The sequence below is a fragment of the Embiotoca jacksoni genome, unplaced genomic scaffold, assembly GCF_022577435.1.
Source record: "Embiotoca jacksoni isolate LCO1_2020_lvr unplaced genomic scaffold, fEmbJac1.0.p SCAF_13, whole genome shotgun sequence".
Taxonomy (NCBI): Eukaryota; Metazoa; Chordata; class Actinopteri; family Embiotocidae; genus Embiotoca; species Embiotoca jacksoni.
Window position 1 is genome coordinate 4,853,227 of NW_027185263.1, and position 27,019 is coordinate 4,880,245.

The 27,019-nt window shown below is 43.3% G+C and overlaps 1 protein-coding gene across 1 annotated transcript in view; it reads right to left on the minus strand.

Annotated features, from left to right (window-relative positions):
• Positions 1 to 654: 654 nt before the first annotated feature.
• pdlim4 (PDZ and LIM domain 4) overlaps positions 655 to 27,019 on the minus strand; it is a 41,796-nt gene continuing 15,431 nt past the window's right edge. Inside the window, exons 3-7 of the mRNA XM_069145981.1 lie at positions 22,616 to 22,697; positions 11,245 to 11,516; positions 9,596 to 9,753; positions 3,867 to 4,005; positions 655 to 1,325 (exon numbers count right to left, since the gene is read on the minus strand). Of these exons, the coding sequence (XP_069002082.1) occupies positions 1,121 to 1,325; positions 3,867 to 4,005; positions 9,596 to 9,753; positions 11,245 to 11,516; positions 22,616 to 22,697 (856 nt within the window). The 3' untranslated portion in view covers positions 655 to 1,120. The remainder of the gene's footprint in view (positions 1,326 to 3,866; positions 4,006 to 9,595; positions 9,754 to 11,244; positions 11,517 to 22,615; positions 22,698 to 27,019) is intronic.

Below are 27,019 nucleotides of genomic sequence, written 5' to 3' on the forward strand. Positions count from 1 at the left end.
GGTCTGCGATCACATCTGGGAGAAATCCTTCGTGGGGATTCTCGACAAGCTCTCGAGTTTCTCGCGGAGCTTTGGGATTCGTCTCCTGCAGGGATTTGCTCACGTTTCAGAAGGTGGTGCTTGCGTAGTTGCATAAGGAAGCATTTACTACGGGTTATATAGTTCAGCAAACCGAGTCTCCGAAGCAAGCGGACAACGCACTCCAGACGCTCGCGATTTACACCTGTTAGAAATCTGCTTATGGTGAATAAATTGCTTATTGTTTCATGTGAGTGAAAAGCGATCAGAAAAAGGTTTGCAACAAAAAGTCTTTGAAAGTAAACTGCATACGTGTAAGTTAGAAATGCGGCACAGTTAAAAAAAAAAAAAGACAGAGAAACTTTTCAACCCTTAACCAAGACTTAAACAACACATTACTTTACATGACTTTTGCAAAAATGCTGACTAACATTTTGTAGTGTGCTTCGTGGGAAACTAAAACCAAAATAAAAATCCCAATTCATCACGGCAAACACACCAATCAAGTCCAAAATCTCTCGTCATAAATTATTGTGAGGCTTCGAGTTTGGATTATGTTTGTAATAAAGTTATATTTAGAAAGGTAGTTCATCTCTTTCTGATTTCTTCTAACGTTTGCCTTCTTTCCCCCCCCCCCCCCCCCCTCACATGAAACACTCTGTTTCCGTGCCGTGTTTGTGATGCTAATGTGCATACGAACCGGTTCTTTTGTTTTTGTTTTTTTTTCTTTTCCTGAATACGGCCCTAATTGGTTCAATATTTCCTCTGGATGTAGAATTGATTGAAAACACACCGGTTGAGAAATGAGGACCGTCAGATTGGGAGTTTTGGGATCCTCAACAGACGTGAGCCTTAATCTGTCACTATATGTCGACATGCTCGACACACACACAGCGTTTTATCAAGCCTGTCAGCGTGGACGTACTGATCTGGGATCACGGAAACACACATTTCAAAAAAAGAAAAAAAAAAAAAAAAACTGAACCGAGATCAGCAGTCCCGCTCGACAGAGCCTGATCAGCGTGTGGTCGGATACTCAGTAGCCCCTTTCTACCTCGGTTTGGTTTCCCGGTTACGTTACGGCATGGCCGGCCTCTCGATCTCAGACCAGCTCCACCTTGGAGTTGGGGTACACGGCCACGACGTCGTAGCCCTCTGGGGGCTGGACGCGAGCCTTGGCGTGGGTCTCGCAGTACAGATTGTCCTCGATAAAGAAGTAGCCCTTCTGCTTGAGGTTGAGCCCGCAGTCGTCGCACACGAAGCACTCGGGGTGGTACAGCTTGTCCCTGGCCTTCACGATGGTGCCGCTGGAGGGGGAAGACGGCAGAAGACAGAGAGGGTCGGGCTTAAGGTTTAGAGTCACGGTACGTAAACGCGACACGCGCAGGAATTCTGCGGCGGGTGACTGCGAAATACAAATAATAAAAAAAAAAAAAAAAAACAGCGACGGCGCGAGAGATTAATCAAAACGGACACATCGCGGCTGTTGTGTTCGCAGCCTTTTCCCTTTTAATCTCGACGCTGCAAGCGAAGCCAGTTCTGTTTACCGTTATTCCTAAAATTAGGCCCCATTATCTATCTCTATTAAACAGCAAGCGCACCTCTTGATTTCAAACTCTTTGCGCCTCAAACGTTCCTTCCCGCTAACCGAACGCAAAAACAGAAAACTCTTCCATGTGCTGTGTGAGCCTCTTTATCTTTTACTTCCCATAAAATTAGACACAACTGTTGCTTTGTGTGCACTTATGTTGCTATAAAAGTGTCGTTCAAGGTACAACGGGATAGTTGAGGACTACAGTTAAGTAACGCGCTGGCATTTTTGAGCGGGAGCGACCCCCGTCGAACCCGATTGCGTGGACAACCAGCTCTGTCCTTCAACGCTTCCTTAAAAATGTCCAAGCTTGAGCGTTCAGTGTTTAATGACTCCTCTTTCCTCCCGTCGCACTTTTCTTTTATGAGGCAAGTGTTCTCATGCGGCCTGGCTCTGAATCCGAATTGTCTTGTTTGCGAGAAGAAAAACATCCTTATACGAGCCCGGGGAGATAGTAGAGACGAGTTTTGCTACCGAGAAGGATGGAACAATGCATGACTAGAAAACAATGCAACGCGTGAAGGCATTTTTTTTTGTTTGTTTTGTTTTTCCTCCCTCTGGTTCTATAAGTAGCACAAGGCAGTTTTACCACATTCCAAGTGATCTTTACGAGCAGTAATTCACTGTCTGCGTCAGGGATCGCTGCCCGATAAGGGACGAGCTGACCCAAATCCTCACCAGCAGTTGCCACAAACAACCCGGGGTCGTAAAGATGTGATGGACCGAGCCCGCAGCCGGGGACGTCCGCACAATACTTAACACTGTGCTGCGACTTTGGGGGAGTGACCTTGGGAAAGCGTTGCATGAAACACACGACGTGACTGAGGTGCGTGTGATTCAGGGCTCCGTGCTGAAAGTGTCGTTGCCGACTGACGCAGACGTCATTTGCCCGCTCGGCGCCTTCTTAAAAAGTTCTTAAGTCGATTGCGTCGGATGTCGATGGTATTTTGAGGGTGTATCGTTAACGCGTTACAGAGCAAAACGCAGGAACCTTTTAGAAGATAAACAAACGGTGATGAAGAGCTTATGACCGACTCACAGTTTTTTTTTTTTATTGAATTTGATATTACCTATGCAAATCAGATAATATGATTATAGCCGATGCAGCCAGGCAAGTATTTGACTATATCTCATCATGGGTCATGATTCAGGGAGGTTAGAGGCGTTCATCGAGTCACACCTGGGAGCTGAATAGTACTTATTCAGTATTTTTTTTAGTGCAGCGCTTTCCTCAGTTGCACAATGACAGCAGTTGTTCAGGGCGTTCACTGTTCATTCACTGCTCCCAATAACCTTTTTCCCTTTCTGGAGTGAGGATTCGGGCCAGCAACCGTTCAGTCGTAAGCCCGCTTCTTTATTTAACCGCTCTCCTAAATGTGACCACCAACTCGCAGGGTAAACTCTTGACACAGTGCTCCATACATGTTTTAAAAAGCTGTAAAATGCTCCGAGGTCATAATAGGTCTTGTTATGCCCCGCGAGCTCCCACAATGCTCTCCTGTTTACGAGTAAAGTCAGCTGGTGACATCACCGCTCACCTGCAGCTGCTTTTATAGAGGGGGGGGATTACCGGTGCATGTGGTTACTTTGGCAAAAGGTGTGTGCGCGTGTGTGTGTGTGTGTGTGTGTGTGTGTATTTGCTTAATGTTTAGTGCAACTTTATACAGCGATGTGTGCAGCGTGTGTGCATGGGAACGGGTGTTAGTGATGGCTTTGTTTAATTATTAAAGTGATAAATGGGATAGGATTTTTCCGAGGACTCGCGAAAGGCCTGTCGGTGCAGGTCGAGCTGCAGAACTTCGCCTCTTTGTCTCCGAGTCAGGAAGAACCTCGACTCGCCTCGCGGAGTTCAACTCTTACACTTTATGACCACTGGCGGGATGATAAAATAGGTGGGAGATGTACAATTTCCAGATGCAGTTCAAAAGTGTTTTAACAGCGAAACAGTCGTACCTCCTGCATCATATTTAGTGTGTAATCGTAGACCACGGTAACCATCATTTTTGATATATATATTTTTTTTTTTTATCAGGTTTTATACATTATGTTTTTCTTTTTGTGTGAAAAAGATCAAATTCTATTTTTCGTTCAACTGGAATTTCTTTTTTCAATATTTTATGCATGTATTTAAAAATGAATCACAAAGTTCTTACAGGAGTCTCTGGCCAATATGACACCATTACTTACTTGTGTTATTTACGACTCGGTATATAATTAAAACATAAAACTAAAAAATTGGCATCTGTACAATACTTACACAATGCCATTGCAGCAGCGTGTGCACAGGGGTAGCTTCTGAAGACCGGGCATGGGGCTGGGGATGGGGCTGCCCAGCTTGGGGACTGGAGACCTGACTGGAGACTTCAAGTTTCTCATCCTCTCTGTCGGGGACACGCCTGTAAATAACAAAACCGCCACAGAATAAAATGCAGGAACTTTGGAAACAACACAAAAACAACCAATCAGAGAGCAAACATAATTTTTTTTTTTTTTTTTTTTAAATAGCCACACAAGCAATAAATGTGCTCCTGTAATTCTAGGCACTGACCTAACATGAACACTTCCTCAGACGGTTTCTGGTAAACCTGTGTTACATATAGATGTGTGTGTGTGTGTGTGTGTTTTCTGGGACCAATAAATTCCAGTAAGTGCTGATCTGGAAATTTAACGGGTAAAGCCAAACAGGTTCACGAGAGCGTGCATTTGGAGCTGTTTGCGTTTGCACTCTGCAGGAAATTCCCTTCGAGTTCCAGGTAGCGAAACTCAAACAAGGTGACTGTCAGGCGTGTAGGCAGGTAAGTGATCCGAAGATGGATTAATATCTCCCATCTTCCTCTGAAAGGAGGCACCACGGGTCAGTTTCTGCTCCCCGCTGACCTATTTCTCACTCCGTCTGACCCTCCCCACGGATGCATGTTAACTTGTTGGCGCTTGTATTTTTGTTGTTGGTTTTCCTTTATTTGTAGTATTTTGCCAGTTTAAGACTATTTTTGGCAATTCATTTTTATAGGCACAGTCTTGACGAGATGTGTGATAAACGTACTGTGTTATACTGAGAGGTGGTGTTTTTTCTTTTTTGTTTTTGTTGCTATAATCGTCCCGTATTATGTTACGGCGCTAAACGGCTTTTTCAATAATTCTGTAGAGCACCTGCGTACGAGCGACCACCTTAAAAACACCCAATAATGTTCTAATACAACGTGGAAATTCCCTAACGACCATAACAGGCAGGAGTAGCAACAACCAACACTCTGCCAAACATCCAGATCAGCGGTCACTACTGAGCAAAAACCTCAAACACGGCACCAAAAGTGGCAATCTCTCATTTTTTGTAATTTTTTTTTTTGCATTTGGACAAATTCAGTGATCCGTCATGGTCAAGACACTTGTCTTTAACCTCGTTGCTTGCTTTTACAAACAGGATGTTGACCACCATTATTTTTAAAAGGAGGTTTTTGCTTTCAGGTATCATGAAACATTGCCCAGTGGCACCCGATATAAAATCCCCTGCAGAGGGCAAAACGGGACATTCGAGTTTTCTTTGTTTTGATAACGTGGTAATGGACTCCTTGGTGTGAGCGTTCTAAACAAGGTATCTCCAAGTGTTATTTTCTCCACAGAAAAAGGAAAGCACTCTTCCCCCCCCCCCCCCTCCCCCCGTCCTTAACTTCCTTCTTCTCCCGACAACACATTCACCGAATTTCTCTTTCTCTAATCACACGTCTTCCCCCTCTGTCTGACTCTTCTGGCACTTCCCGTGTGCTCCATTTAAAGTGTCACATTCTGTAGCGGCATTTCCTGGGAGGAATTCATCAGTCAACCTTTCCAGACACCAGGCAGGAAAAACAAACAACAAAAAAAAAAAAAACCCAAGCATTAAACCAACATGCTACAAATCACATGATACGTGCGAACAACACAAGTCGAGCTGTGACGACATCCATCGTACCTGCCAGAACAGATAGAGGCATCAGGAAGTTTTTTTTTTGATTAAATGGAAATGTGTGATGAAATGCAATTGAAAATGGGAAATTTAAAAATGACTGAAAAGACACGAGTAACGCAGGCTGTGGAGGACACGGGAGGCTGCCTTCCCACGGACGGTGTTTTTTTAAATTTTTTTTATTATTAAGAGCGATCAGCTCAGACCATCAAGCGATTAGTTACGCCTGACTGGAATGCATGAAAGGGGGCATACTTATACCGGGTATCTGGAGACACTCCAGCGCTTCTAAGCGCAGCAGGGTGGATCAGCGGAGCCCGGCCACGAACTGCGCTGTGCGATTTCCCTTCACTGATACTGCGCCAGCAGAGGCAATTCATTGCCAACAGGCCACCTATCACTGCCTCTAACCACAGCATAATTACCTCGCATCTGGCACCTGCCTCAAAGCGCTCCGTGCCTCGGCTCCAGTTAGCGTCGGACCGCTCCGTGGAGTGTTTAAGAGCTGACATTAGCTGGGTATGTTATTTCTGGGATTGATGTCTCTATTACCTCATGATGCACTCGAGAGGAAAACCTTTTATGCGCGCCACTCTTCTGACTTTCTGACAAAGGGGGAAGGTCAACAACGAAATGTTTCCGAAAGAAGTGTGGAAAGCCGACTTGAATGGGGGGGCCTGTTCGGTCCTGCTCCAACCGTCGATTTCTGAACAGCCGTGTAGGTCATTTATATTTCGCTGCCAAACACGGACACAGTGTGGTATTTGACAGACAGCGAGAAGTCGGTCGTTTCCGAGACATTTCTCCCCCAGCATAACGTTCGAGACGTAGTGTGCGCGCCCTACCCGGTTCCCATCATCGCCCGGATGGGAAAAACTGGAAACTGGAACTGGAAAATAGACACGTACACTTGTTGGCCCTCATCCTAACTCTCAACTGTCAGGAGAAGAGTTGTGGCCTCGCTGAATTGAAGGCAAAGGTAATAACGATCTCATTTTTAGACAACTTTTCAAAGAGATCGCAAGAGGCATCAATAACCGGACAGGGGTTTTACTTTGAAAGTGCGGCATGGCACCGCTGATGGATGTCTTTGTTTACGGAGTTCTTTTCTGAGAAAGGACGCAGCTCGAAACTGGGTTTTCTAATCTATAGCTAAATATACGGTACAACATATGACGTGCTTTAGACTTCTTTTTTTTTTTTTGTTAAACAAACAATATTAGTGAATGGATGTTTTTGTTTTTACAGGGGTCACTAAAAATGGCGTTTATTTCTTTTTCCAACTGTTAAAGAAACATACTCCCCCCTCATGTCACCTCTTGTCTGTTTTTTTTTTTTTTTTTTTTCGCAAAATTGCCCTCAATTTTACAGTTAAAAAGTCTTAAAATTCAATAGTAAACAATTGTATTTTTTCCCTTTTTTTAAAACAGCATTTCACTAATGCTTTAACATGAATGGAAAAAAAACAACAACTCTCATTTCTGTATAATAGTTACAACTTCTGCCTAACATTTACACAAAAAGCAAAATCTAACATTAAACTCAGACCGTCCTTCCCTTATTTCCAAAAACTTCACAACAGTGTGAAGTTTTATTGATCATCTATGCAATGTGTTCTTGGTTCCTCGCTTTGCATTTAATTTTCCTTGTCTTTAATTCTTCGTGTTGCTACTTTACAGGTTTTCACCTAGCTTGTTTCATGTTTTTGACTTTTTATGCTGTCTTGGTTTAAAAAGAATCTCCTACAATGGGGAAGAACAAAAAAAAAAGAAGACCTATACTGAAATGTAATATTGCTGTAATATGGCCTCACATAGCCCAACTTAACACCGGTATTTAACAGACCCTCCCTCTTCCATTCACATTGCTATTCTATCGTGGTAGAGCCTTTGGAATTCTGGGTAAACTGACACTCTTGTTTGCTTTAACTTTAAAAGCCCCTGAAAGTCAACATGGCCTCTACAGGGGCTTTCACCTTCAAAAGGGGACCAACTACGGTGATTTAAAAGCCTGACAGAGAAGCATGCATTTACAAGCAGAGATGATGTGACTTTAACGCAAATGTTAAATGTTTTCGGTTGTTAGTTTGCCTTGTTTTCTTCTTTATAGAACCCCAAAAAAATGTCCCCTTGTGGGATTAATAAAATAACTATCTATCTATCTATTAAAAAAAAAAAAAAAAAAAAAAACGATAAAGGTGAAGACATGAGGAACATCTGTGGCAGGATTTCCAACTTCCTCACGGATTAAATGACACTTCCAAACATCACAGAGACGGGTAGCTTTTGAAAGGATCCCCAGAGTGACCTTGAGGTGCCTCCGTTTATCGAGGGCTCAGCCTGTCAATCAACCAGCCAGTCTCTCAAGCTGAAAGACAACTGACAGCAGACAAGAGGAGGTCCTTTGAAATCTCTTTAATCCATCAGCAGTGTTACATTCCCTCTCCCTCTGACCTCCTCCATCTGTCATTGGCATCTGGCTCTTTCTTTCTTATCGCTTTGAGTGTTATAAGGAGAGATACATTGTGGAAGCAGTCTGGTTTGGATCAGCTCCAGGCCTCACTGCAGGAGCAGTTTGCATTGTTTCCCCGTACTGCAAATTATCCCGTCAGCTCTTACATGAAAGGTAAACTCTGATTAAAAAGCAAGATAATAGTATTAAACGTGGGGGAGAGGGGGGGAGAACGACGACACACTAGTGCCTGCTTTATTCTAAAATATAAGAAACTGAGCCTTTTCCATTTGGCTTCATTATTCAGCACATTTTGACCATTTTCGATGATTTACCCCACTTTAGGGGTAAACATGGAACCTGAAGAGAAGGTTTTAGTTCCAGGGATTAGCCTTCATCCGCTGCTGTCAGCATCACATGACTTCTCCTCAAATGCTGGAATGCCGAGCGGTCAGAAGGCACACAGGAAAACCATATTTCTCACTTTATTGTCCTTTGTGAAGTTGTTTTTGCAGTAAATTGCCTTACCAAAACTTCCCTCCCCTGTTCATCTGTACGCGAGCTATTTTAAAACACTTCATCTTCCTTCTGTTTCCTTTGTCTCTGTTTTTCTCTCTCTCTCTCTCTCTCTCTTCCCATCTGTCCCCTAACCTTGCTCTCTGCGTTTTTCTATAAAAGGAAAACTATGCCACTTAGACAGAGGAGCTCCTCACAGTTGGAGAGAGGTGGTCTGACTAAGATGTTCCTTTGGCATGAATCAGAAGCCTCATCTGCATAGAAGTAAAGTCTTACTCAGAAATTTCCACTGTTTATATCCACAGTGAACTTCATGGTACATGATGGTCCCTGGATGCACAAGGTCATAACTAGGTGCTTACTTCACACTTACGGTGACTAAGTGGGTATGTTGAGCCAGTATAATTAATTACTTGAGAAAAAAAATTGCTTAACAGCTATTTTGATCATAACCTAATCCATTTTAAAGAGAAAAAAAATACCAAAGATTCACAGCTTACTGCTTTTAAATTGGGGATGTCTGCTGGTTTTCAAGTCTCCTATTTAATAATAAAGGCAGTATTTTTGTACTTTGAACTGTTGGGGTTTGACAAAGAAGCCATTTGAATTAGCTAATCTTTGCTTTGAGGAGTTGTATCAGCCATTTTTCACAATTATCAGACATGTTATAGGTAAAACTAACCTGGTATTATCAGACCAAAATTCACTTCATGAATAAATTCGGTCTGGCTACGCTCAACTAAGGATTGTTTCCAGTTATTGAATCATAATGGGCATAGACCTCGGGTTAATTTAACCTTTAACCAATCAGCATTGACCATCATATGACATCACAGCAGCAAAATGGGTCATCTCTCTAAATGCAGTCCACACACACACACACACACACACACACACACACACACACACACACACACACACACACACACACACACCAGTGAGTACACACTGGCACTAAAACGTTTAGTTGCACAATATGCATTAAGTGCAAGTTTCAGCAGGACTACATGAGCGTATTGGTCCATTATCACACACAAGTTAAGCATAAACACAAACACAAACACATGACTCTCTACCTCCATCCTCAGCCTCCAAGATTCCCTGGAGATATTTGAAGGAGCCGGACTGTTTGGGTTCAGAGACGGGCTCCTCGTAGTCCTGCAGCATCTTGTAGACGTCTGACTGCGTGTCGAAACCGTTACGGCCCACGGGGGACTGCACGGGAGGCTCCGGGCTGAAACATACAAGTGAAGAAAGAGTCAGTGTAACCTTACTGAAAAGCAATTTGACCCATGATGACTAAAAGACAGGTGACAAAAAAAACACACAAAAAAAACATAAATTTCCAATCAGTGAAGAAAACAAAAAGTAACCCCGAAAACATCCGAAGGTTCTGACTTAGTTTTTTTTCTTTCATCAGGTGGTGTCATGTTGTGTTTTGTGTCCGAGGAAGGAAGGAAAGAAACTGAAGTATCGTAAACAGGACGGTAAACGAAACAGAAGACTGCAGCCAGACGACCAAAGGCAGAAAAGTTTGGAAGAAGCGCTGCATTTTTCTTTCTTTAAACACGCCGTGTAGAGCACATCTCTCTTCACCTTACGCTCCACATGTGACTCCGCGGCCATGAAGTCTTAATCACAACAGCTTTGCGCAATGTTTCTGCATGTTCACCCATCCATCAAGTTCTTCCCCAGCCGTCCCGGATTGGATCCCCCTCATTTGATACATTTAGACAGTCAAACTTCTGGGAGATGAGCAGGGATGCTGACAGATGTGTGCAAATCCCAACACACTTCACTGCATGTTTGTCTTCCACGCCGCCCTCCAGGAGCCAGAGAGTGTGTGTGTGTGTGTGTGTGTGTGTGTGTGTGTGTGTGTGTGTGTGTGTGTGTGTCTGCGCAGAGTCTTGTCCCGGGGAACTCTGGGAGACTAAACACGCGCATTTATTGCCCACTCGGGGGGATGAACAACAACAAATGGCTTTTCCAGTCCACAAGGCTATCTGTGCAGGTGTGTCGAGAGCCCTCCAAAGTGTTTTTGTGTGCGTGTGCACCTGTTAGAGTGTCATCAAAGGAGTCAGCGCGTGCATCCGAGAAGCATAATACACAACTAGTCTATCACATGTGAAGATATGCCTGGTGAGGCTTTAACAACCCAAAGGTTGATGGGTTTTAGAGGCAGTCAACGGAGATGCGCTTCTTTTTCCTTGAGTGATTTTGAATGTGCATTGAAGCAGGTCTGGGAACACTCATGGAGCGATATTTTGGATGCCGATATGCCTCAAAAGCTTCCAAAGCAAACAGCTACCGCATGGATGAGGCTTTTGTTTTCACATCGCTATTTCTGAAGTTGTGTTTTATTCGAGATGATCGCCACAGTAGACGAGAGACTCTCGTGATGTTGACAGCTCTGTAAGTAAATACTTGTCAAAGTAAAACAAAAAGATTGAAAAATAAGCAGCAAATCCTATTTTGTAAATCTTTTTCCACTTTACTTTGGAAGTATATATTTCTTGATTCAATACAATTTGTTCCATTTTTATTTGTTTGCAATAATCAGTGCAAACACATTATTTCCAGATTGTCTTCCAGAGCAGAGAGAAAATCTGAAAACAATAAACCCCTCTGTCAGTATCAGCTAATCCACTCATCCTGTCAAAACTGTAAATTGTGGTTGGATTCAGGTCCCATTTGTTTGCGTTCTCTCCCACTCTGACGGCCTCACCTGTGTGTGGCACTGAGGCTGAGACCTCCCATCTTGCTCGGCAGACATCTTTCTCCGTTGCTGCCGTTGTGAGCGTAAAGTCCCGCTGGGTTGTTGTACGGGGCGGGCCCGGTGCCGGTGCCGTTGCCGTGTCCGTAGCTGTGGCCGTTGTTGGGTCGGGAGTGTCCGTTGATCAGGTGAGTGGGCTGGGGAGCCGCGGGCGGCGGGGGTTCAGGGGTGTATGAAGGTTTACGGCTGTAACCACCGTATCCGCTGGTGATGGGTCGAAAGTTCTGAAAAAGTAAAAAAAGAAAACGGGGACACATTTTTATTTTATTTTATGTTTTGTTTTTTTTGTTTTTTTTAAACAGGAAGAAGTAAAGACAGCGTAACAGGAAAATATCACATTCTTGCGGTTTAAAAATATACGTAATTACAGAGAAAATGGGATTGAGTGGTAAAAGTTACAGAGTTTGTTACATTGGATGATGAGTTACTGATGGAAGATGGAAGATGGAAGAAAAAAAAAAGAAGGAAAAAAAAAAGGATAATGGACCCCATTACAGGATGGACAATTATGTTTTGGTTCAGGAAATGAGAGTGAAAAGGGGAACAGTGACAGGAAAACAAGCCTGGTGGTGCCCTAACTGGAAAACCGCAATTCTTCAGGGGCAAGAACAGCGGTTGTTCCTGACTGAGGCTGTGCAGCAGTGAGGTTTATAAAAAAAAAATAAATAAAAGGGCTTTTTCCACCTCATTTCGGCTTTTCCCCCCGTCTAATACTGAGGCTTATTAAGAAGGAGCTTGCGTTAGATTTCCTGCAGATGTTTCTGTCAAAACAAATAAACTTGTGTGGTGTAAATATTGAACTTTGTCTACTGGCTACTCCTTCTACAAACTGAAGAGCTAATGGAGGCTGACAGAGCAGAGATAATGCAAAAGATTAAATGATTGTCTTTTTGACGTGCTGGAGCAGACGCTCTAAATTCCTGCCTGCATAACTGCACCGCCGAACTAATGCAGGACAGATGCACAGACACCTACAATTACCCCGCCGTACACTCGGCCAGTGTGTTCACGCTGGGGTCAACGACCTCTCCACGCACAAGCACAAACGATGCAATGACATCATCGAAGCGCTCCGTGTTAACCGCAGCTATCAGCACACTTCAGTGATAGCGCTCCTCGCTGCCAGCTGCGCTCGTCCGTCTCGGAGGACGAACTTTGCAGATAAAGTTTTATTGCAACGCTTGCGATGATGTCACCGCCTCCGATAGCGTTTTAGTGCTTTGAATTCTGGAGATAACCAGCCGCTCTGAAGGACTAAGCAGGGCTGCGCATTATCATAACTTCTGAATATAAACATTTCGGCTCAACCGAAGTTACTTGTTTACGAGTGAAGCAATGCAAGCAAGATGAGAGACAGTCGGACTGTTGCAAGTATGAACCACTGGAGTGAACGCGTGTGTGTGTGTGTGTATGTGTGTGTGTGTGTGTGTGTGTGTGTGTGTGTGTGTCTTTGTGTTTCTGGCCAGTTTAAAGGGCTTTAGCCGCAGGTGGTGGAGGTTCACCGCCTCTGCAGACAGGACCCCTGTCATTTCAACAGATGGGTCTGCTGGACGTCATCCTGTCCTCGGCCCTCGCCTGGACCACACACTAACACACACACACACACACACACTAACACACACACACACACTAACACATACACACACACACACACACACACAACCACCTCTCCTCTACAGCAACAAGCCCACATCTTGAACTTGGAAAGGCACTCTGTCATTGCCCTGCCTACTGCAGTTAAGACAGATGACTTTCAAGAAATGTAAAACCGCCTCTTCCCTCTCTCCCCAAAAACCTCAGGACAATAAAGACGGCTGAATCGAGAAAAGTCTCTAAACAAACCGCTGGCAGATAGGCATTCAGGGTTAAAGTTCAGGGAAGGAGGCAGGGGGGAGTCAGCACTCAAACGCAGCCTCACCCAGAGAGCCAAACCCTGTTTGGGCAAGATGTCAGAAACACCCTCCTCCTTCCTCAAGTAAACCAGACACACTGAAGCCTGGTTCGAACCACCAAGCCCAGTGCGCCAAACCAGATTCTACTCGTTATCTTTAGCTCTATTTGCACAGATGGTGGACATCGTGGGAATTTAATCAAAGTTTCACTCAACCAACACGTTTTTTTTTTTAAAAATGTCCTAAATTTGCCCCCCCAAAAAGAAAAGGTTTCATGTTAAAAATGAAGACTGTGAAGATCCTCAGGAGATTCAAATTAAATTTAAAATGGTACTATTGATGTTTTTTTTTATATATATTGGTGATCAACTGTTACTGTTTACCATTTATGTCACCTCTTAATTCATCCTTGATCTCTCAATTCCCGGAGAATCTAGAAGGGTGGCGTTCTTCAGAACAGATCACTGTCCCAACATGTCTTTTTAGACTTCATCATTCATTTCTCATATTTAGAGAAGGATGACATCTGCAGATAACAGTCAGAACAATAACTGTATTACAGCCAGGCAAGCGTATTCATGCCTATGCTCAAGAGAATAAAGGAAGTAAGTGGAGGAAAATCCCTGAGAGTGTACTTTGTTGCGCACTCCTACAGTAGATGTTTCAACGATGACGCTAATCTGCACAAACACGACATGCAAAGGACAGGAAATCACATGTTAGCATTCAGTATATGGTGATATTCATCATTTGAAAGCTGGGTAAAGTTAGAAAAGGAGGTTTTGTTAAATTGACTGGAAAGGAAGTCATCCTTGTGGTGGAAGAAGCAGTCTGATGTTCTAGTTAAGTTTAATACTGCGGTGCAGAAATACTCTGTTGCAAATGTTTTTTAAGGGGAACTCTGCAAATGTTGCACATCAAAGTTTGTTCACAAGTCTTGGGGAGTGGTGCCGCATATGTGACAAAAGTTACAAAAAGCATTTTGTGGATGAAGAAGAGCCTGTGCGAAATCTAATAAACTGAACTGGTTTTCAAAATGAAAAAAAACAACAACAAAAAAAGTCTGTGGCTGTGGAGTTAAAAAGAAGCTAAATTAACTTGCCACAATAATATCAGAACAAAAATTTCCAACCGAACTGTTAGCACTTGAGTTGCATTGTGGGCGCTGTTGGCGCCAGGTTTTGCATCAAAATATACCTATTGCTATACTGTAAAGCAGAAGTTGTTCTGCATAAATAGAAACAATTATTGATATATTAAAGTGTAATTATCACCTTAACGGTGCAGATAACAGCAGAGGAAAAAAATACTTTGACTGCTGGGTAGCTGAAAAGCATTAATAATCTGAGTCTACAAGAAAAAAAAGAATGTAGGTGAGTATATTGCGCAATACTTGCGTCAATGAATCTACCGCAAATGCTTATATACACTTGCGTAATTGCACTTAGTAACTTCATGTCGCTAATAACTGGCCAAATTTAACCATGCATTGTTGAAAGAAAGAAATGCATGTAGTACAAATAAATGCTGTTGAATATTTCGTTATTCTATCAGCCCCAGTTCAGTCCAACATTCCACAAAGACCTGATTCCCTACAAAGTCCTGTTTCAGTAGATTTCCCTGCTGTCAAAGTACACATTCACCCATTTTCATCCTCACACTCCTGTCTGAGATGGTGTGACTCCCTCTGTTTCTCGTGAACTGAACCCTTTGCCCCGCCTCAACCACTCCTTTTGTCTTTCCTGTCTGGCCGTGAACGTCTGTTCCCCAGATATTTGCTCGGGCTGGATGGTAGATTAATGGGGAAGCACATCTGGTGCTTGCCTTATAAAAATGCCACTTTGGCAACATTCAGGACATGCAAGCACTTTCAAGTTGCTCTGATGGGCTAGTGGCTCCGTTTCTTTTTATTACACAAATCAGCTGTAAGCCAAACGTCTCATTACAAAGATTTATTCTTCCATTTCAAGACTCGTCTGCATACAAGTTTGATGGAGATTTTGCTTAAAAGGTGACAGCCAAGTTGATCTGGTCAAGGCCTTATCACCCCAATTCCCCTGGTAACCTTATCTTGTTTTCCCAATACAGTCCAAACAGTTTAAAATGAGTATGAGCAGCTTCAGCCGATCTCCAACAGAAACTCAACAAAACATGATTTCAGAAAAACACCATCTGTGAGATCATCTATTTCTTTCTTTCCCTCTCATGAGATGGGCTACTCTTTCATTTTCTCCCAAACATTGACTGCTTTTCTCCTGGCTCAGAGGAAGAGAAATTAAAAGAGAAAAGGCAATGGAGGAAAAGAACCAATAGCAGTAACAATTTATGAGAACCAGCATTGTCTACCGCTGCATGCTCATAAATTCAGGCAGCCGTCTGATTTCACTGGCCTGTTTTTCAGTGGTAACCAAGCATGGGTAATGGTTCAGGAAGAGTGGCCATGTATGAGTGTCAAATAAAGAAGGAAAACCACAAAGAGAGACAGAAAAAAGGAAGAAAAGAAAGGAAGGAGAGTTTGTTTTGCATGGACTATATTTAACCGAGGTGCTTTCAGTCAAGAGGCGCCAAGTTAATTCATTCATTAACCTGACTCTGATCAACAGAGCTTCAAGAGAAGACTGCAGTACCTCATTCCACATCTACAGTTTGGTCGGAGCCGGGTAGACAGCCGAGGGGAGGAGGGGTAGAGGAGGGCGGAAAAAGGTGGAGGGCCTTAATTGAAATCACATGTCTGTCTTTAACCGAGGACCGAGACCTCAGCCTGCTGCCCTCACCAGACACACGTACACAAATTTATGATAATACACACACATGCAGACCACTTCCTCCTCCGCTGCCTCCTGCATGGTTTAATCCCCCTGGACATTCAAAATTAAGCTTCTCACATGGCGCTCTGCACCACTAACCAAACACAAACCAGCCCTTTACGGCTCCCTGGGCCCGGCCCTGGGTGCCTCGCTCAGAGGACAGACCGCAGAGGAGGTAACAGGGGGCAGAAGTGGAGTGGGGGTGCTGTGGTTAACAAAACAGAGGAATGTAGGCTTCCAATGCATGAAAGTGAGAAAATCTAACTTCCGCATTTATATTTTTTTCCCCCCACTACCCTCAGGGTTGAAATGATTTTTTTTTTTTTATTGTTATGTAACCTTGTAATGCAGCCTGGAAGTAACCTAACTACCTACAGAAATGTTCCGGCCAGCTGAGCTGTGGAGGTTGGTAGCTGGCAATGACCAAAAATGAAAAGGATCATTTTGAAAAAAAAAAACAACCAAATAGGTGAAATGTTTGGGTTTGTTAACTGTCAGCTATCCAGCAGTTAGCTTGGTTGCTAACACGCTGATAATTAAAAGTCTCTGCTTCCTCCCTTTTGGACTTTTCCCCCCCCTCCATTCCCCCAGAATTCAGTACTGTCGGGATAGTTAGCCGTTAGGTCAGCGGTGCAAAGATGCACATCAAAGTTCACCAAGAATCAACCTGAACGCTAGTAGATTGATGATGATCTACAGGAAAAACTCCACAGCAATTCCATTGAAATTAACTTGGCCTTTTTATTGGTAGTGAGTCAGAGCTGAATAAGGAAATATTTCTATAAAATATAACAGTCATCGCTGAATTTCCACCTCCAGATAAATCATTTACGCAACTGCAGTCCTCTACAAAATCATGACCGTTTGCTGTCCTGGCTCCTAAATGGTGGAATGAGCTCCCCAATGACATCAGGACAGCAGAAAGTCTGTACATCTTCCACCGCAAACTAAAAACACACCTCTTCCGACTTTACCTTGAATAGCAGAACTTTAGTAGCGCATAAAATGGCACTTACTGATAGCACTTTGTAGTTTGGCTTTCTTGAAGAAATTGTATTTTCTTGATTCTTGTAGTTCTGGGTTTTGTACCCTCATGGTTGAAATGCACTTTATTGTAAGTCGCTTTGGATAAAAGCGTCAGCTAAATGTAATGTAATGTAAGGTCCTGTGCTTTCTGTTGTTCCTTTTATAAAACAACTTCTCAATCAAATCAATTCTCAGTTTAGCTTTATGAAAAATAAATTACCAAAACTATAAAAACCACAAGCCAGTCTAAAGAGAGGTGTGGGTTGCTTCAGGGGTTAAGGATCAGTGTCACCGAGCCGGCTATCATTAGGACCCAGAAAATCAGCCAGAAAATGGACCGAAAAGAAAACAGAAACCTTTAATCCTTGAAAGACGGTTACTCGAAATCTTTAAAGTCTGAATGAGCCTGGACAGGTGCGGTCTCTCTGAATCTTAGCGACTCCACGCACTCCTCAGCTTGCTGATAGGCGAGCGGAGCAGGGAAGGATTCATTAGGAAAACCCAGAGACAGATTTGGACATTTCAGGGGATTACTGGCTGATTAGTGAACACAAACAACCAAATATGTGGGGTCACAGGTCTGTAATCTGAAAGGCCTGCTTTGTGGATGAGTGCGGAGCTGCTAAAAAGACCTTACACCAGCAATGCTTCACTGGTTTGAGAATTCCTGACAGGGGATAAAGTAGAAATGGACCCAGTAAACAAGCTTCGGCAACCCCTGAGAATACTTGAAACCATTTACTGACCCCATACTGTTAAAACACATTCTGCGACTATTCCCGTAAATGCACAAATATGCACCTTTTACAACTTTTGAACTCTATCTCGTGCCGTTAAAAGCCAGCTGGTTCTTAATGATAGTCGTTGGAAAGCAACTGCCTCGTTCCATTCATAAAACAAACTTGTATCACGCACACACTTTTGCTTTAAAAGTAAAATCCAAGTCCAGGCACAGAAGGAAATACGGTCAGTAAGTCATGCAAGGGCTCTATCTGTCAGTTCCTGTTAATGTTAGCCTGGAGAATTGAGTTTCAGCTGCCAGCTCCCGGGCCGAGACAGGAGGCCTCTCGAGTGACGTGTGATCCAGACCTCTCAGCTTCCGCATTGTGAAGCCTCATTCTTTCCACGGAGCTGTATAGTGCTCGGCCACAATGGTCATCACTGTAATAATAGGCTAGCTGCCATCAATGGCATTCTGATACTGCTTGCCAAAAAAATACTCTCAGACTTTAACATTGAGTGTCGAGGCCATTCCCACCTACTTGAAGCTGCCACTGTGTAATTTCAGAAAAGGAATTTTGAAAACCTGAAATGTCAGTGACTGATGGTGCTACTTTAACTGGTGCATGAAACCAAATGCTAAAACGCAGATGTCAGATCAGATTACCATTTAAAAGACAGAGAAGCATGTTTTCTTTAAAACTGCCTTTCTCATTGGTAAAAGGCGATTTGGATTTTTACATGCCACTGCATTCCTGACTGTCACCGCATGTACTCATGTCAAATACATTTCCATAAATATGGAACTATGGTTTGATACACAAGTGGTCCCAATCCTGTTTGGATTAAAACGGGCCAGATGTAGATGCCCTGGAAAAACAGAATGATGGAATCTGATTTGCAAAGAGATAATTCTCAAAGAAAAGTGCTCTCATGCTGACAAGGTAATACAAATTTTGGACAGCAATCAATGTTAAGTGCAAGATGGGCTTCTGATGAGAATAAAATGTGACTTTGATTGAACAAAAATGCCACAAAAGGCATCCTATTTCAATGAGGTTGAACTTTTGTAACTCATTTCTTAAATATTGTAAAGCTAGTGATTTGGTCAGCTGTACATATATTACAGTGGACTTTCAAAGATGTTGGTATTGCTTCAAAATCCTTTCCCTCAAGTGCACCTCATCGTTTTGCATGAAATTTGGCAGCTGTGCAGAACATCTGATCACAACTCATTTCTCTTCCCAGAACTTTGTACACAAGTTTCTACACATACTTTTTATGTTGTTTTCCTTCTGACACCTTAACATGACCTCATCCCAACTGTCCCTCTTTATCACAATTATTTATATTTCAGGAAGTTGTGTATGACATCCGGTAGTCTGTGGACAGTCTTGCCAAGATATGAGCACAGTTCCTTGGAAACACACCGTACAATCCCACTGAATTCCCCAAACCAGTCACATAAACACGTCCGGAGGTCTCCGTAAAAACAGTCATGTCAACAGTGTCCAGTCAAATGTTTACTTCTTGTATTTCCAAAAATACATTTCCTCATCAGCTTTTATGAGAATCTCCTGTGTTCCCGAGGTGAAAGGAAACACCTCATGTGTCACTTTCCTGCTCGGTAGCAAATTCCCACAAGTGAGACTGGAATTTCCAAAGTCGCCAGTTGGTGAAGGGGTCCATGAATACAAAAGGAAAATGTTAAATACAGAACGTACTGAAGGACTCCATCAGTAGATTCAAAGCTGCTGTATTCCTAGGCTGGAGAAGTGTGTGGTCATTTTCCAGAGGAGTCATTTTGTTTAAACATCAGTGTCCAGGTGGGCCTCTTTGGTTTCAGTTCTCCCTCTGCTAGTCAAAGCATACAGCTTCAGCGTGAATCTTAATGTTAGGGGTGAAGTCGCGTGACGGAAGGCACGTTTTGAACGACAGACAGGCCGTGTTTGATTCAGTTCATTTTTGCTCAGGCGGAACCAAACTGTCTCTTCGTTGGAGTTAACGTGGGCCAAATGTGTCACATCACAGCGTTTGGTTCTGTCGAAATGAGGGAGGTCACAGCACATCTATTGTTTCCAGAGCGTCTCAGGAACAATCAGTACTGTTACGTGTTCAAGCTGGATCGGAACACAGCGAAGAAAGAGGGAGCGTTGGTCTTTTATGTGACCCCAGAGAGCGGATGTTTCCCTTTTTTTCCCATGCTAAAAAGAATCCACCTGAGCGTGACGCTAAAGTGGCCCTGACTTGGCAGTTACCAGCTGTCCTGGTTCACTTCATTAAACGAGACGCCAGAGAGCCTTTTTAGACTTCAGCGAGAGAGAACGGAAGGACTGGATAAGATGTTACAGCGATACAGCGGGAGGCGGAGGGGAGAACGCAGGAGAGGAGAGACGGACTTGCTACTCTCGTATTACCCACATGCAAAGCCCTCCTGTCATGCACGTCTGTATTTGTATAAACTGTCGTAGCTGATGGTTCCTCTCACCCAGGTTTGGCATTTCCTTGCGTTAATCAAAGCAAGACCCGAGTTGATGCTGAGATTGTTTGCCGGACATGGAAAGCTTGCTTGCTTACAGACTCTTAACACAACTGCTATACCTCACTTCACACTCTTATTTACCTTCAATCTTTATTGGCTCCAAACATTTCCATCCATGAGCTATTGCACTTTGGGGTTTTGATCGAGTGTTTTTCCCTTGGAAATGCATTTTTTTTTAGGCAGCTTACACACTATTGTATTTTTAGGGGTTTTACCTGCCTACAGTACTGCGTGATGCCATTTTTAATGTAATTGACTGTAAATCTTGGCCTGCAGTGAAGAAGCATGAAAGTTGATCTGTCCATGACTGTTATGCCCGTGTACATTGAGTAGTAATATAGGTCAAGGGACCCTGATATGCAAAATAATGGATGAGGTGGACACATAGACACATATTTTATAGCATAAAATGGAATTTCTTCTTCTTTGGCTAATTTGTTTATTGTAAAACCCCTCAAAGTGTATCATCCTGTTTACTGCCACCCGGTATCACACCTACCCGGTATCACACCAACCCGGTATCACACCAACGCGTCAATGACACCTGTCAGTCCACCACAGGATGCCGTGTTAGTGTCACATTCTGCCTCGTCTAGGTGTGAAAAGTAGGATGCCTTAAGCAAAAACCACGTCAGGTGAAGGAAACGCTAATGGTTTTGGTTGAATATGATACGGTCCACATTTGGTGAAGTCTAGGCACAAATATTACTCAGCTGGGGTTGAGAAAATATCATGGTTTGAGATAAAATAAGTCGTTTTATGCAAGTAATGTTACGTAACGTACGTTACACAAATACGATACATTATGCAAGTAAGTTACTTGCAGAAATAAAAATCTTTCTCACTGACTTGCACACAATTCTCACAGGTGTTTGGTCTATCCATCAAGCCTTCTCTTTGTACTTCGTCACACCGAGTTCAAAACATCACCCAACTATATTTGAAGCTAGTTACAGTATGCTCCGTTTCAGTGAGTTATTTTCTTTGTATCGCAGCATCATGAAGAAATAATGAATGTGTTTCTAAATACCCCCTAAACCACTAAATACCCCAAAAATGTTTGTAGCAACAGACCACATCAATTTATCGATTGGTCATTTCAGAGTAAAAGTCCCGTGGGAGTCCCCTGGGAGGCTGCCAACATCCCAGTCGAGAAATCATCTGGTAAGAACCACTGACGAATTACACACTGTATGCTAAGCGCTTCCTTCACTGCCACTCAGAACAGTACGTTCATGTGAGATGTCAGACTCTTAGTGATGAGTGGACAGATAGATTTCACTTCAGGTCTTTGTGTGCCCATTCCACCCTTTTAGACATGGACACGCTGAGAGACACGCAGATCCGTCCCGACTCCTCGACCACCCCGACACAATACTTGACAAATGGACATCTCTCGCATGTCCAAGACACAATATGCTCATTGTCCGTCTGTTTCGGTCACACAGTCTCCACACTCACAGCATATGTGCGCGCACACACCTCCTATTCTCTCTCTCCATGCTCAGAAACCTGCGAGCCTGCCAGCACTGGAAAACTTGGAAAAAGATCATCTGCTCGAGTTCATCATGCCTCAAATATCCTTCTGGCAGCTGGTACGCTTGGAGAACAATCAAGATACTATTTCCAAAACCATTCCAGTGAACAGCGAGATGAATTATCTCATTTATAATCAGGAGAATGATGGTGTACATGCTGTTTACAGATCCAGTGTTGTGCCTGTTTCCATAGATTCTGTTTATCATATAAACAGACTGAGAAGACTTGGGTCTCACACCCAGGAAACTCTACTTTAAAAGTTATGACCCTAGTTATGATTTAGTTCCTTTTGTGGCTCATGTGGTGGGTTAGAAAAGACCCAGAAAAATGTGAAGCTTACTCACCATCAGCCAACTTCTGGTTTTAAGGTGACTGGTAGAGTTGCTTTTCTACAGCATTTAATCTGAATAGCTACATCTGACATGTATTTGTCAGTGGTGTGTTGGGATGGTGGCATTTGATTGGTGGATATGTCAAGACTTTATGGGGCATAAAACCAGAAAACTACTAGGCTATAAGGTAGCACTGGGGGGCAAAGAAAGGAGGAAAAAAAACCTGAACAAAAATTACACAGCAAAGATTAATTTTGAACATTTTAACTTCTATCTAGCTGCTTCTCTTATTCATGGACTGTTGTCGAGTTACTCAACCAATGCCTGATCGAATGCTAAACCGTGAAACTGTGTGTTGGCAGCATGAGAAAGTGAGGCAGATGAGTTCTAACAGCAACATACTCGACGTAAATTCAAATCTAAAAGATACACCTGGGGCTGGTGGGTTGAGTAAACAATGGTTACCTGTGAGTCAGGCTCCATGTAAGGACTTGTCTTGCCGTCTTCACTGGGAGTTGGCGACCACACTCTGTCTCCCGATCCTGATCTGAAAGACGACACCCATGAGAGAAAGAGAGAGTCAGATAAATCTTGTGCCATTTAACACCCGTGCACTGAAGCAAGTCATCATTTTTGTGCTGAGAAGTATGGCTTTTTCTTGGCTGACAGGTTTTTCCACAGAGGGTATAGAGCATAATCATTTCTGAGTGTGAATGTCTGAAAAGAACCCCCCCCCCCCCAAAAAAAAAATGAAAGTAGACACCGTCTGCTTTATTCCTTTTAGAGTTACTGTGAACTGGGAGAGATGAGGATTCCAGCTTCACATAATATCCCATAACTGTTGTCTAATATGAGCTGTGCAGGTCCCGTCTATGTGCCAAAACACTCACAACGCTGCAGTTTACAAATCATATACTGTCTTGGTACCTTTGTATGAGTGAGAGTGGGCTTATGTGGATTTCTACATTTGGCAGGTTTCACATTTGGAATGGGGATTAAGCTACTTTCTGTACTCCTTCCACTGATACAGAGATAAAGTCACCGTCACATCATAACTCCACTGAATTAACTATCGCTGGAAGAGCACTCGGCCTTCTGGAGCCATGGATTCTTCAAAAGTAGTGATAACTGAATTACTGGTATCTGAGCCCCCCACCCCCACCCACTAAGATTACCAGCAACTGAAGAAAAAGTACATGACTTACAGTGATGATAAAATATAATATTTACAGCACTGCTGAATGGGCCGACTGCGTACACACAGGCAGGGGGCCACGTAATGTCTTTCTCCCTTTAAAAAGGCATAAAATAAAAGGTGTTAGTGAAACCGACGTTGGCCAACTTATTTCTCAGGCCGATAAAATATTGTGGTTGATTCCCATTTGCATTGCCAACAGCTCCTTTGCAACGGTATTTCACTTTACATGTTGAAGCACTGGCAGTTTTCATGTCATAAAGGGTTGAAGGGGAATTATTTGGTTCATCTGGATTTTGTTGCCATAGCATTGGCTGTTAAGTAGGAAAGCATCCCACTTCCAAAATGGTAACACCAGGACATCACACAGAGGAACTAAAGGACTTGTGTGTGTGTGTGTGTGTGTGTGTGTGTGTGTGTGTGCATGCATGCGTGCATTCGTTGACCCCACAGGGCGGGGAGTTGACGTCTAAAGCGATGAGGTCATCGGGGCAGCAGCTGGCACAGCTGAGGCAATGCTTCAGATATGAACCACGGAGGTGTTGCTATCAAGGAAGCTCTTATGAGGCGCCGAGTGTCTGGCAGAGGAGCAGCAGCTACTGCGTAGGATGCAACCTCTCCTTCCTCGAGTTTCCTCCACAATCCATGGACAGAAAGCCTTCATGTTTTCAGATTGTTTGGTTGCGACAGTTACCGCACAAACAGCCCTTTGAAAGGAGTGAAAGATTAGTGTGAAGTGGCCTTTTTCAGTTGACATTTTGGACATGCAAAAGAGAACCATGGAATTTATCGCTCAGCCATAATAACTGGAGTTTTGAATGCAGAGGCGTGACTGGAAACTGTGAGGGACAGTTTGGGATTTAAGCATTACACTGTTGTTGTCATTTTACTGTCGGTATGTCTGAAGAGGGAAGGCACTTTTTTTTTGTTTTTTTTTGTTGAATTTAACAAAAAAAAATATTCCACTGGAAACAACTTCTCCACAGCTGGACGTTGATCAAGCTTCATATTTCAAATATTGAGTAAAAGAGATAATCCGGAAGCCGATTTGAAGTTTGTCTAAATGTAACATAAACAGTCACAACAGACGGAGACAATGTGCTGCAAACAGTCTGATTTGGGACAATGGACGATGTTGTTATTTTTTGTTTCACTTGCAGTATTGAATCAGTTTGTGAGGGATTTTCCCAGAAACGTATGGAACGGATAACAATCCTGCATCAGACCAGCAGCGGGTACACGTTCAAAAATCTGTTGAAACCCTGTTTCGCTTTCCTTTACCTTTCCACTTCTTTGTCTGATACAATCAAAAATCTCCCGAGTAGTAAGACGTGTCTGGAAATTCCCTTTCAAATTTGCTGATGCATGAATGAGATCGCCATGATCTGTAAGGTCAAAGAACGTTTTCTTTCAAAATCAAGTTTCAGACTGAGTGGCTTTATTTCATTTTCACTTCTACCAATTCGAACTAATGTGAAAGTACTCTGAGAGGACTGATTGTCACGGCAGGTCAGTGCACCAAGTCTCTTAATACCGAGTCACAATGATAAAAAGGACAGAGGTGAATAGTCCCAAACGAATTCTTAAAGCGTCATCTTTGATTTGTACCCTCCAGCACCCCTTCTGTTCTGAGCTGTACACACCAATGTTGAGCAAGGTTTGAATACAGACAAATGAAAGGGACAGAAAAAGACTCTATAAACAGCATTTTCATTTTGGTGACCAGAAAGAAAATTCATAGTAGGGAAGCGTAAAATGCAAAATGTCCCACAAAATTTGGACATGGGTTTATGACAGAAAAGAGATAAAAGTGAAAAAGAAAAAGGAACCACAGAAGGCAGAAGAGAAAATAAAGAACGTCTCAGATCATCATGAAGATTTTCCTCTTCTTTCCTTTGGTCATATTTTCCCTTGCCTGACCTCCCCCTGCCAGGTTTAATTTCCTGATTGGGGAGATCTGGTTTTCAGAGCGGTGGATGAGTTTACTTTGGCTGCACAGGATCGCCATGTTCGAAGGAGGAGCGTGAGACAGACGGCTGAAAACCAAGCACCCTCAAATTAAGTAGCGGCCGATCGCTGATCATTTCACGGTTCACTTAGAGTGTAGCCTCACTGCCACTCTCTCAAACCCAAAAGGGTGGTTTTCAGCCCTATCGTACATCAGCCTCCCATATGTCATTTTGTAATGTGAGTGCTTCCATGTTTTCTCCTTAGGGAGTAAGAGGAGGCAATCACCTTTTAAAGAGCAGTTATGGAGTCCATCAGTAGATCCAAGGGGGTCGCATGAAAAAAAAAAATGTTGCAGCTGGGTGATGACGAGACCAATTTCCACCCCCAACGCTTCCGCAACAAAGCCTCTCTCTCTCTCTCTCTCTCTCTCTCTCTCTCTCTATGTTGCATTCACAACCACAAAAAAAGAGACCTCGGGAGAGCGTGGGGGGAATGATGAGGTGAAGGGAGGAGGAGGAGGTGCTGGTAGTGGAGGGGCGTGGGCAAGTTGGTTCCTTTGGAGGTTCCTTTTTTGTTTTTGTCCCAGCTGGAGTCCTGTGCTCCTTTGGTCCCACGAAGCCTCGTGGATAATTCCTCAGTTGTGAGTCACAGGTCGGTGAGCCACAGCGAGAGAACGGGGGTTGGTGGTGGTGGTGGGGGTGGGGGATCCTCCACGAGAGGGATCGAACTCTGTCTTTTCTCCGATTCCCGCTTTCTTGTTTTGGTTTGACTCTCCAGATCGTGATCAGATTTATATTTTCCTCTCTGCAGGGCTCGGATATGCACTCATCACCCAAAGCCCTGAACATAGCCTTGTCCTTCACTACTGCATGTCTAACCGTATACAAGTATAAAACGCCGTTAGTAAAGTCACTGAAGAAGACCCAGATGTGACTGAAAGCTCTGAAAAAGCCGCCAAGTTAGAACCTTGAGATTTTCTACATAAATGTCGATCCACTGACATCTTTTGCGGCCATCGCAGTAAAATGGAGAATTGTATTTATGATTCTCTATTTCTTCAGTAAAAAGTAGATCCAATGAACACCTTTTTATAGCGAGGTCTGTGGATCATCCTGAATAACTAGGACATTGCATCTGAACGCAGCGGTCTTGTAAATGTCGATTTCTATTTTTTTTTTTAGAAGGACGAATTAATTTCCCGAAGTAGAAGCCAAACCCCAGATATTACAAAACTGAAACTGTATGCGTGTTTACATAAATCTGACCTTTAGAGCTCTAAAGCATCAGCACTGTGCTCCTCATCCCAGCCTGGACCCAATCAAAACATTTCCTTCCCTGCGTTAAGTAGAATTGAAAGCAGAGCATCCATATTTCATGTGAAGATTTTTTTTTTTTTTTTTTTTTAGGACAGGAGAACAAGACCCACTGTCAGAGTAACACACACAGCGCAGGCATCACGGCTCACATTTCAGCACATTTAACTTGCCGCCACAGCAGGACTCTTTCCGAACAGCCTGGACAGCGGTGGAAACACGTCCCAACCGCCGTCATCGGTCTCTCGGGCCACTGCAGCCACATGGCTTTCGCCAATAAGCTCTGGCAGAAGGAAGGAAAACTGCAAGGAGGTGAAGAGAAAAAGATGAAGAGAAGATATAAAAAGAAAAGTGGATTAGTGGGGTGGGATTTAGGTTTGGAGGCAACAGCGCGGTACGTGGAGGTCAGGG